Source organism: Lynx canadensis, chromosome B4 (assembly GCF_007474595.2).
Source record: "Lynx canadensis isolate LIC74 chromosome B4, mLynCan4.pri.v2, whole genome shotgun sequence".
Lineage (NCBI taxonomy): Eukaryota > Metazoa > Chordata > Mammalia > Carnivora > Felidae > Lynx > Lynx canadensis.
In genome coordinates, this window is record NC_044309.1 from 116,582,237 (window position 1) to 116,595,114 (window position 12,878).

General features: G+C 39.4%; 1 protein-coding gene across 1 annotated transcript in view; it reads right to left on the minus strand.

Moving 5' to 3' along the window:
* Positions 1 to 6,232: 6,232 nt before the first annotated feature.
* Positions 6,233 to 12,878, minus strand: part of LTA4H (leukotriene A4 hydrolase) — a 34,635-nt gene continuing 27,989 nt past the window's right edge. Inside the window, exons 16-19 of the mRNA XM_030323439.2 lie at positions 10,081 to 10,176; positions 8,055 to 8,137; positions 7,274 to 7,378; positions 6,233 to 6,568 (exon numbers count right to left, since the gene is read on the minus strand). Coding sequence (XP_030179299.1) covers positions 6,451 to 6,568; positions 7,274 to 7,378; positions 8,055 to 8,137; positions 10,081 to 10,176 — 402 coding nt within the window. The 3' untranslated portion in view covers positions 6,233 to 6,450. The remainder of the gene's footprint in view (positions 6,569 to 7,273; positions 7,379 to 8,054; positions 8,138 to 10,080; positions 10,177 to 12,878) is intronic.

Genomic DNA, 12,878 nt, shown 5'->3' on the forward strand with positions numbered 1-12,878 from the left:
ATCGAGGGCAGCCTATAAACACCGTGTTCCTGTCTTTATCTAGAATTACTCAACAGTAAAATGCACCTTCTGGCCTACTGTGACACCATGGAGTGTGGCAATCTTCGTTTTCTTGTTTATTCCACAAACATGTGTTGAGCAACCACCCCCTGCCGCCACTAAGGTTTTCCCATGCTGTCCCTCAACGAAGGGAGACGGCAAAGGCCAGAGATCATTCTCACAGCTGAAGGTCACGTCTGGATGAATGAGCTATCATGGCTGGGAGGTTAACAGCTCAGACCGCCACAGTGGGACTCCAGCTCCACTATGTATTAGCTTTGAGCAAGTAAATTATTAATTAGCCTCTGTTTCCTCTTCAAAAGGGAAGAGGGGTGAGCTGCCTCACTGCTGTATTTGCAGTGTCTACCTGGGATCAAATCCTGGCTTCGCCATTTGCTAGCGATGTGACCTCTGGGCAAGTTACTTGACTTTTTCACGGCCTCAGTTTCTTCATCTCTAAGCTGGGGACAATGATTGTGCCTATTTCAAAGGGCTTTATGGAGGATTAAATGAGCTCATATATGTAAAGCCCTTAGCTCAGCAGATGGTAAATTGGAAATGTTACAGAGGTGTGTGTAATCACTATTATTTGGACTCTAATGCTCTGTATACCTATATTAGCTTCTAAATGTTCTTGCAGCTTGGTACATGGATATCCCTAATCCAATTAAGCATCTTCAACACAGTTAACTCCTCTCTGCACCTAATTCATTACCAGTGGATTAAGGAATTCCGAAGAGAATGAAAAAGGAATCAAAGAAATGTGGGCACTGTTTTAACTAAGCAGCATTTTAGTAATAAGCCAGTTTCTAGAGGTTTGATTATTGCAGCAGAAAGATCCTGAAGCCTGTTTCCACTAAAACAGATTTGTGCTCGGAATAGAGACATAGTAGTTCATGGAAAACACCAACACCCCAAATCTCTCTTTCCTCCACAGCTTCCTGGGAAATGTAAAAAGAAAGAGCTACCACTCCTTGAGTGTTATTGAAACTTGCACTTTAGCCATCCACATCCCTGCAATTTGTCACCACCTGAATTTATTTTATTTTATTTTATTTTATTTTATTTTATTTTATTTTATTTTATTTTTTATTCAATTTACATCCAAGTTAGTTAGCATATAGTGCACCAATGATTTTAGGGGTAGATTCCTTGATGCTCCTTACCCATTTAGCCCATCCCCCTTCCCACAACTCCCCCCAGCAACCCTCTGTTTGTTCTCCATATTTAAGAGTCTCTTATGTTTTGTCCTGCTCCCTGTTTTCATATTATTTTTACTTCCCTTCCCTTGTGTTCAACGGTTCTGTGTCTTAAAATCCTCATGAGTGAAGTCATATGATTTTTGTCCCTCTCTGACTAATTTCGGTTAGCATAATACCCTCCAGTTCTATCCACATAGTTGCAAATGGCAAGATTTCATTCTTTTTGATCGCTAATACTCCATTGTGTGTGTGTGTGTGTGTGTGTATATATATATATATATATATATATATATATATATATACCTACCACATCTTCTTTATCCATTCATCCATCGATGGACATTGGGCTCTTTCCATACTTTGGCTGTTGTTGATAGTGCTGCTATAAACATGGGGGTGCATGTGCCCCTTCGAAACAGCATACCTGTATCCCTTGGATAAATACCTAGTAGTGCAATTGCTGGGTCATAGGGTAGTTCTATTTTTGATTTTTTGAGGAACCCCCATACTGTTTTCCAGAGTGGCTGAACCAGTTTGCATTCCCACCAGCAATGCAAAAGAGATCCTCTTTCTCTGCATCCTCACCAACATCTGTTGTTGCCTGAGTTGTTAATGTTAGCCCTTCTGACAGGTGTGAGGTGGTATCTCATTGTGGTTTTGATTTGTATTTCCCTGGTGATGAGTGATGTGGGGCATTTTTTCATGTGTCAGCTGGCCATCTGGATGTCTTCTTTGGAGAAGTGTCTATTCATGTCTTTTGCCCATTTCTTTCCTGGATTATTTGTTTCTTGGGTGTTGAGTTTGATAAGTTCTTTACAGATTTTGGATACTAACCCTTTATCTGTCGTTCGCAAATATCTTCTCCCATTCCATCGGTTGCCTTTTTGTTTTGCTGATTGCTTCCTTCGCTGTGCAGAAGCTTTTTATTTTGATGAGGTCCCAATAGTTCATTTTTGCTTTTGTTTCCCTTGCCTCTGGAGACGTGTTGAGTAAGAGGTTGCTGCGGCCAAGATCAGAGAGGTTTTTGCCTGCTTTCTCCTCGAGGATTTTGATGGCCTCCCATCTTACATTGCGGTCTTTCATCCATTTTGAGTTTATTTTTGTGTATGGTGTAAGAAAGAGGTCCAGGTTCATTTTTCTGCATGTCGCTGTCCAGTTTTCCCAGCATCACTTGCTGAACAGACTGTCGTCTTTATTCCACTGAATATTCTTTCCTGCTTTGTCAAAGATTAGTTGGCCATACGTTTGTGGGTCCATTTCTGGGTTCTGTATTCTGTTCCTCTGATCTGGGTGTCTGTTTTTGTGCCAGTACCATACTGTCTTGATGATTACAGCTTTGTAGTGTAGCTTCAAGTCTGGATTGTGATGCCTCCTGCTTTGGTTTTCTTTTTCAAGATTGCTTTGGCTATTCAGGGTCTTCTCTGGTTCTATACAAATTTTAGGATTGTTTTTTCTAGCACTGTGAAGAATGCTGGTGTTATTTTGATAGGGATTGTATTGAATATGTAGATTGCTTTGGGTAGTATTGACATTTTAACAATATTTGTTCTTCCTATCCAGGAGCATGGAATCTTTTTTCATTTTTTTGTGTCTTCTTCCATTTCTTTCATAAGCTTTCCATAGTTCTCAGTGTATAGATTTTTCGCCTCTTTGGTTAGATTTATTCCTAGGTATTTTATTCCTAGGTTTATTCCTAGGTTTTTGGTGCAATTGTAAATGGGATCAATTCCTTGATTTCTCTTTCTGTCGCGTCACTGTTGGTGTATAGGAATGCGACCGATTTCTGTGCATTGATTTTATATCTTGCAGCTTTGCTGAATTCATGAATCAATTCTAGCAGTTTTTTGGTGGAATCTCTTGGGTTTTCCATATACAGTATCATGTCATCTGCGAAGAGTGAAAGTTTGACCTCCTCATGGCCAATTTGGATGCCTTTTATTTCTTTCTGTTGTCTGATTGCTGAGACTAAGACTTCTAATACTATGTTGAATAACAGTGGAGAGAGTGGACATTCCTGTCTTGTTCCTGACCTTAGGGAGAAAGCTCTCAGTTTTTCCCCATTGAGGATGATATTAGCATTGGGTCTTTTGTACATGGCTTTTATGATCTTGAGGTATGATCTTTCTATCCCTACTTTCTTGAGGGTTTTTATCAAGAAAGGATGTTGTATTTTGTCAAATGCTTTCTCTGCATCTACTGAGACGATCATATGGTTCTTGTTGTCACCATCTGACTTTAATGCACATAAGAAATCTTAAATTCCAGTACCCTGTCTTCTGACCATGCCCTTTTAGCCTTCCAGCTCCCCCCTTACTTTAGTCATCTTTGCCCTTGGACCTGACCTCTGGTTGGCTCCTCCTTTCCTCCATTTCCCACCAGCTTCCTCATTTTCTTTCCTAGGAAGCTGGTGTCCTGGTTGCTCACCTGGGCCACTCTTTCTTCAGCACTTTGAAATTCCTTTATCACCCTAAACCTATGCCTTCTCTGAGTTAAATTCACCCCCTGGGTCATCATAACAAACTGCTATCTGTGTTCACCCTGGTGGAAGGCTCTGCTATAGAAAGTTCTGTGATGATGTACATCATGGCACTGTCCTTCTACTTGCCCCTCCCCCTCAGCAGGTTTCTAAAACATTCACCCACTTCTCAACATCCATCTCCTCTAGTTTTCAGAGGAAGACCTTACTTCTTACGTCTCTGAGAAAACTGAGGCCCTTAGAGGTGAAACACCTTAACCTTCTACCCTCCTCCATTCACTCAGCCAACAAATATTTTTGAATACCTGTTCTATCCCAAGCACTATGCCAGGTGCTGGGAATGAAATAAGGGACATTCTCTGGCTTCCTGGTGCTACTCTGGTGATGGATGCACTTACAAAGAAGACTACCAAGAAGTCCAGGCATCCACTGTGTGGTGAGAAAACACAAACCACTTGGGCACTCCAGTTGCCAGGCTCAGCTGAGCCCAGCTTGTGACTAATCCCAGGTCAGACTTCAGACATGTGAGGGAGGAAGCATCTGGATGATACCACCCAGCAAATTGAGCCATTTGAAGATTTCAGACTCATGCCCTAGACAACATGGAGCAGAGTCAAGCTATTTTCACTTCCCAATGACCTTTGGGTCATTCTTTATCCATCTGGAACACATTTCCAACTTTCTTTGCTAAGTTAGATATTTCTTATCCCTGAAGACTCAGTATAGGCCTTCTCTTCCTCAGGAAGCATCTCCTAAACCCTTTGGATGGGTTAAACGGCCCTTCCCCGGGTTGCTTTAGCGTATCTCTTCTTTAGCAGTGTATAGAAATTATCTTTGTTCACCCAGAAATTATGTGTATATCCAGCCTAGCACAAATATATTCAACATATGCTTATTAGCTGAAGTGTGTAAATGTGGACTCCACTGAGCTCTGGCCCAGGTAAAGCTGTGATGTTTGTCTCTAGCGCCCTCTACCTTCTTCATCTCATCCTTCACCACCACCCTTCAATTGAAGTGTCCCTTGTCCCAGTTCCCTTCCAGGTTCGTTCATCAATGGTAACTGAAACGTGACCTTAACTTAGAGTGTGGGAAAGCTTATGGGCCAGGAGAAGGCTTCAAAAGCATCATTTGGGTCCATAGATTTGCTAAAGTCTAATCATTCAGAACCTGATTATATACCAGGGATGTGAGCTGAACTCTGTCCTATGGACTTTCTGGTACCGAAGACATGTTAAAGCAGAGCCTTGAGAAACAGAATCACTGCGGTGTAGATGTGTCCAGAAGCAGGGAACTGCTAGAGAGAGAGTAGGGAGAATCTCAGGATTATTTCTGTGTATTTAATGATAGACCTCCACCCACATTTATACTCTGAGACATCACGCCTCTTGCTAAAGTTTATGTGGCCATGGGTGGACCCAAACTGGGTCAGAGTCTCACCTCTCGGAATTTGGAATTGAGACAGTCTTTCCGTGTGACAAGAACTATTTACAACAGCAAAGCTGGAGGGTAGCCAGACTCTACAGTTTGGAGGAGAGAAGCAGAAATGAGAGACAAGAAAGAGTATTGCTTGCTTGGCAATTCTGGGTGTTAGTGCCCTTCTGTTTGTCCACAGGTTCTGATAACCTGCCCCTGCCCTGTATCCTTAAAATAATCCTCCTTTTCCTTTTCTGACTTCTAGTCATGAGTCGTTCTCACTTACAATCAAAGAATACTAATACAACTGTGGTTCCCAAACCGTGTGCTGAGGCGCCCCAGGGTACATTACACTCATGGGATGCTTTGTTACATTTGGTTCAAGTCGTATCATTTCCAGTGTGTATTATATGTACAGTATATACTATAATTGTATTCTTTCTATGGGCTTGGTGCTCTACAAGGATGAAGAATGTTTGGTGACCACTAAGGAGAGGAGTAAGGTTGAACAGACGGGAGAGACTCCGGAAAGGCTGATGGGAAATACTGGTGTTCGGAGCGGTCATTTGACCCTGACAGACAGGACAGCAGGACAAGTCCAGTGGATCAGCAGGTGGATGCAGGGTGGGGGGAACAATGCTCCCTATAGAGTTTATACAGTTTGGAAAGGGCATTTGTACTATGTTCACTGGGCGGGTGGGGGAGCAAATCCAACGGAGCGTTCATGTTATTTAAAAAGCAAAACCTGGGGTGCTAGGGCGGCTCAGTGGGTTAAGCATCGAACTCTTGATTTCAGCTCAGGTCATGATCTCGCGGTTCGTGAGTTCAAGCCCTGCATCAGGCTCTGTGCTGAGTGTGCAGAGCTTGCTTGGGATTCTCTCTTTCTCTCTCTGCCCCTCCCCCATTTGCGCTTGCTCTCCCTCAAAATAAACAAACTTAAAAAAATAAAACCTTTAAAGAGCAAAACCCTAATCATGTTGAATGTTTGGTGTGTAGCAGCTTCATATTAAGGAACTTAAAATGTCAGGTAAATAATATGTTGACGCTTTTGTGATCGTGCTGGGGAAAATAAATATGTAATTACACATTTTACTTTTATAAATTAAAAGACCAAACTTTGTTAAAATGCACTTTACAAAGAACATGCCACTGGCAGGGAGGAAAAAAAAGGTAGCTCAGCTTTATTTATGAAAATCACCGACAAAATAATAAAAACCGAAAACAAAAACATTTTAATTACAATGTGAGCTGAAGTTTTTCCATTTCTTTGTGACTTCAGTTTAAAAAAGAAAAATGTCTGAAATCGTCATTGGTGGGTCCTCAATCCACTTTTAAATCTTTCCCCACCAGCATGGCCGTCACGGGGTGCATGCTAGCTCTGTGCTCCTGGTAGGTACGGACGACTTGATCGTGGTATTTGTCAAAGGCAGCAAGGTCTCTGTGGGAGCGGGAAAAAAGGAAGAAAGTTGGATAATGACTTATTATTTTGGCAAGGAATGTTTCATTTGGCAGGTATAATTTTATTCTTGTGAAATTAATGAAAAGATTAATTATGACTGTCTATGTCACGGTTATATATTTTTCAGAATTCCTGCCAAATCCACAGTCAAAATAACTTCATTAAGATATTCTTAAATTCTAGCTTTTAGCCAAGATACAACTTTTCCCCTCTACCGCGCATTGCTTTATTGTATGTCAAGCAACCTATTCTTCCACCTCATTGGGACATTTGAATCAAAAAGGTTTGGCTTTATCTGTTCATTTCTTATTGCATTTGAATAACTTCAGACTCTTTCTCTTGTCCATGCCTATCCACCAATTATCTCCTACTTGCTTTTAAAGACCGTTCGGTGCACATAAGATTGCTTTCTATTTACTTCCTTTTCACCAGTGTCTAAACCTATCTGGCCCATAATAGGTAATTGATATATAAGGTTTCTAAAACAGCTAATCCAATTACCTCAAATTCTAAATATTTTAGAAGTGTTCATTCCTATTCCAAAATTATACCTGTAATCTTTAACAAATTTAAAAATTATTTTTAGATGGAATTTTGCAAAGTATTTTAACAACAGGAAAAACTTAAGATTGTTCTTCCCCATTCCTGATCTAAATTCAAAGCACCATTTGAGTGGGTTCTTACTTGAATAAGGGCCGCGTAAATTTCATTCGTCCTTGCTCAGTTGCCATTTTTAGAGCCAAAGGAACTGCTTCCTCCCATTTCGATTGAATGCAGAGCCGTAACCATCTGAAAGGAAGATTTTTAGGGGGCGTGGGGTAGGAAATGAGGAGGAAGGGGTGGGATATACAGTCACTTCTGAAGATTACTTTCATAGTGATAAGTAATCCCATTATAATTCTACTGCACACCTCTTTATATTATGTCTTTATTCTGAGAATCTCAAATCCTTCTTTTTTTTCAAATCCTTTTATATACAATTCAATAACTGGAGAAGAGAAGGAAGAGGAGTTTGTTCTTGAAAAAGACCAGACGTTTTAAAAAGCTAGATTACGTTGGTGTTCATGTACCTTATCTGTGCAGTTTCTAAAGGAAATTAAACTTTGGTTTAAGACTCACACTACAAATCAGAATTAAGAAAGATTAGCCACATAACAGAATCAGAGATTTCTAACTATTCCCTTATCAGAGTCAGTTTGGCTAGTTGTGGAAGAACTATTTACCTCTGGATTCCTAATTCTCCTTTTTGTTTTAAGGCCAAGAGAAGCTTCGAACAAATTCTAAGAAAAAGATTAATACTCTCATCTTACAGATACTGCAAGTATTCCTATGATTATTTATACAAGCGCAGAAGATTTCACAGGATTTCTTAAAACTCATGTATGGCTCCGACTCTGCTTTCCCTTTCTCCGCATTTTAAACTAGTTTCTACTTTCTTCCACAGAGACAAGTTAAAATGATGTACCTGAATCGTATTTCAGAATTGTTAACGGCATTCAACTTGTACACCTCTTGCATTCGCTTTATATGCCCCAATGGAAGAGGTGCCTAAGAGCAAAATAAAGAAGTATGACATATCATTTCAACAGGATTCCTTGGAAGAAAGGAGCTGGGGGGAAATTCTTAGCCAGATTAAAATCCTAAATATTTTCAAATATAGAAATAAGTTAGATAAAATGAAAACAAATGCACACTACAATAAATTTTGTGCCAACTTATTCTGGATAAGGATGTTCTGCTACAAGCGAAGGGATAGTTTAATTTGTGAGGTACGTAGAGAATTAAATGAGAATTTCTCTCCTCAGACCTTCTGGTATATATAAAATCTAACTTTCTAACTCTTTCCAGAGTCCTTCAAGTTTTTCCTTATACTTTATCTATCTTAAATTTATCCCATTCTCTGTATTAAACCACAGTTCTTTGTTTCCTCACAGATTACCCTGAGCTTTATCTTTGCATATTTCCTCTGAAATCCCTTTTAAATGATCTATATGCCTACAAAATAGCTTTTAAAACTTCTATCTTACAGGTCCTTTGAGAACCTGATGAGTAATATGGACCCTTTCCTTAGGAAAAAGAGATACATTTACCATACAAACACAAATGTCTCTATACAATTTCAGGAGTTCATGAACCTCCTGTGCCTGGCTTAACCTTAAGCTAAAATGGGGAGCAATTCTGGTGAGGAAAGAAGGAAGACAAGTTCAGTTTGGACAAGCAGGGAGGCTGAGGTGCTGCTAGGTGGGTGGTGACTCTCCTCTGCTGCCACGACTCCTCTTACAAAACCCACCCCATGCTCGCTCCGGAAGCATCTCTGCGCTGAGTGCCAGACCCTTCCCAAACTGTTTGGTCTCAGCTAACCTCCAAGTCCGCCCTGGTAGGTCCACTGGTTAAGGTCCCCTCCTGGACCCCCAATCTTCCCCCATTTTTGCCATGCCTTTTCTGGAAACATCCCGTCAGGTCCTCCCTCTCCCTGGCCCCAAGGCAGCGCTAAAGACATTTATGAAAAATGGCGACTTTATGCCCTAAAAAATTGATTCTCACCAAGCCCCTGTTGCCTAAAATCCATTCCTCCCTTTGTGTTGATTCCTTAGGAAACTCTGTCCAGTCTTCTTTATCCCTCTCAAGGTCCTCAGGCCCAACAGAGCATTTTAATGTGAAAGCCAAGACCCAGTCCTTCCCTTCCTCTCAAAATGCAGCCTCCTCTTTCTGTTTTATTGCCTTTCTTTTTATTGCCTTGGTTTGAAACCTTAAGATCTGCTTGGACTCATTCCTGTTAACCGCCAAATCCAGCCAGGCACACACCCATGCCTTTCACCCTTCACCCCTGCCCCCTCCTTTCCTACCAGTGCCCCCTGGTACTGTCTCCCAGATAACTCTACCACCCGTGTTCCTCATGTTGATCCACCAGCAGGCTTGTTTTATAATCCATCCTTTCCTGTTAAAAATGTTAGATCCCTTCCTACCTACAAAATCTGATTCTTAGCTTAGCATTCAAGATTCATCACATCCTATACCAGGCTTTCTAGAATGATCTTCATTAACTTCTGCAACACGGTGGCTTGCTACTCCCTCGGACTTGAATTTCCACCTCTGCATTATGATGCTGCTCTCCTCAAAGCTAGCTCCACTCCCACAAAACCTTTCCTTGATGATGCCATTTAGAAGGGAGTCCTTCTTTACAGATTTTTTCTCAAATGATACCTAAAATATGTCTCCTTTAATTGCCAGATTTTGTATGTGTGACCTTTCCTACTAGATTATAAGCTTTTGTGGACATGGTTTCTTTCTTTCTTAAATATTTTCATATTTATAATAACACTAAACATAATAAGCATTCAACAAATGTCTTTAAAGAAACAAATGAATTTTATAAATTTTTTTTCCCATTAGTTTTCACATTAACATTTTTTTTCCAACTTGGGTTTGACCTAAATGCTGTGCTTTTATTATATCCATTGTAATGTCTCATGTTTTGAGCTAGTACTTACTTTCTGGAGCATCTGTGCTAAGAATTCGTTCAGCTGATGACTAGAGAGGTCCTTCAGGTCTGCTGCGGTGAATGAATTTAAATCATCTTCTTTGGCCTAAAAAAAATGTTTCCTGGTTATTTTGTATAAAATGTACAAGTTAATAATATTTATTGGTTCACCTAACATAAAAGTAAAAATTAAGAAAAAGACAGAAATACAAGGATGTACAAGATGGTAAAAAATAAATTTAAGCCTTGGCTACTTTCATAATTTTGAGATGATGTTACTGTAACTTAAAGAGCTAACATAACTCCTAAAATTTATATTACTTAAGAGAAATTAGACTATTAATAGTAAAAAAATTTTTACATCCTTTGTACCATTCAAGATGTACAGATTGTCAAAGTAAAGAAATGTTACAAAGAGCATGTCAACTAATTTACAGGCTAATTGTAAAATTTGGGTAAAGGATCAAATTGCATATTCTTTTAAATATTACACTAATTAATTGATAAGGCCACAAACTGATGTTTCCCTCCAACCCCACACATTCTGTTTTCCCCACTTAATCTTGGAAATCATCTTAGAAAAAGAAAAATGAGTCTGTACTTTTTAATTTAGGATTCACTGCCAAAAATCTTTGAAGATATGATTAAGAGATATTAAATGAAGATTATCAAAGCAATTATTTAAAAAATCTTTAAGTAGTTTTGAATTCCTTTCAACTAGGGTTTCTTTATTATTATTATTTTATTTTAATTCTAGTATAGTTAACCTACACTGTTATATTAGTTTCAGGTATACAATATAGAGATTCAACAATTCCACATTATTACCCAGCACTCATCATGACAAATGGACTCCTTAGTCCCCATCACCTATTTAACCCATCCTCCTATCCACCTCCCCTCTGGTAACCATCAGTTTGTTCTGTATAGTTAAGAGTCTGTTTTTTGGTTTGTTTCTGTCTTTTTTCCTTTGCTCATATGTTTTGTTTCTTGTATTCCACATTGAGTGAAATCATATGGTATTTGTCTTTCTCTAACAGATTTTACCTAGCATTATACTCTCTAGCTCCATCCATGTCATTGCAAATGGAAAGATTTCTTTCTTTTTTATGGCTGAATAATATTCCTCAGTGTGTGTGTGTGTGTGTGTGTGTGTGTGTGTGTGTGTGTGTGTGTGTATGTGCACATCATCTTTATCCATTAATCTATTGATGAACACTTGGGCTGCTTCCATAATTTGGCTATTGTAAATTAATGCTGCTATAAACACAGGGGTGCGTGTATCCCTTAGAATTAGTGTTTTTGTATTTATTGGGTAAATACCCAGTAGTGTGACTACTGGATCATAGGGTATTTCTATTTTTAACTTTTTGAGGAACCTCCATACTATCTTCCACATAAACTAGGGTTTCTTTTAACTTTAAAAGAAACATATGCAATGTTTAAAAAAATCAGATAGGACTGAATGAAAAATTCCTTTGTTTTTGCCACGTCTCTAGGTCCTACTCCCCAGTGACCAATATGAATAGTTCCTCATATATCCTTCCAGGAAATTTAATGCATAAATATATCCTTGTAAAGAAACATTATTTTACACCTTCCTCCCTGTTCAGAACCCCCTTTACTATCTCTCTTTGGAACCTCACCTTGGTTATCAAAACTTACAGATCTCATGCTCTGCTCAAAAACATGCAAATTTAAAATATTTATTAAGGCTATATCGTAAGTGGTAAAAACATTAAAAGCAATGGAATGATAAACCAAAATTCAAGGTAACGGTTACCTTGCTGGGAAGGCAATGTGGATAGAGAGGGGAATGAGATGGGGAGGGTTGCTCCAAAAGTACCACTGAGGTTTTCTTTCTTATGTTAGTGGTGGGTACACCTTTTTACACCTTCCGATAGGTGATATACATTTTTTCTTTTGTATTTTTTTAATATTTAAGAAAAACAATTGAACAATAAAACAAGGCAAAGGGAGAACTAGTGATTACAATGTCCTCAGTCTGTCTCTGACACGACCTGCTCCTATTGATAGTGAACTATTTATAATCATCCGTGTTGGCTGCTGAGCCTAAAGGAATATCTAAGCAGAAATGAAGTACAGGAGAAGTTTTAGTAGGTGGGCTGGCATACATTTTTCAAATGAACACAGAGGTCCTGGGTGCCTGGGTGGCCCAGTTGGTTAAGTGACCGACTTCATTTCAGGTCATGATCTCGTAGTCTGTGAGTTCAAGCCCCGCGTTGGGCTCTGTGCTGACAGCTCAGAGTCTGGCGTCTGCTTTGGATTCTGTATCTCCCTCTCTTTCTGTCTCTCTTTCTCTCTCTCAAAAAATAAGTAAACATTAAAAACAAAACAAAACCCAGAGGTCCTAATATATCACGTTGCTGTCGAAGATCCATCCAAGCATGGATCCCTCATGCTTTTCTCCATGACATGTTTGTGAACTACACAAAACATAAATTTAAGACACAGACAGAAGAACTAAAGCATCATCTGTGGCAAAAGATGTGCCACCAGATTTCCCTCCCTGCATAGGAATAATTAGACCTTTCTAAATTATTTAGCATACAGGATGAAACCACTTTTCCAATCGTAACTCAACATCTCTGGTCCTTTTTGTTACAACACTGAATGCAGGAAGTATTCCAGGCAAAGTATTGACAGTGGACGTACATATGTGCACAACTACCCTGCTGGGTAAGGAGCTGCCTAGACACTTTCTACCCCCTCAAAAAAATCGTGAACTAGATCTAAAGGGTTAGTAATGTTCTAACTTGGTCATGATGTTATCAGAATCTTCAGAAA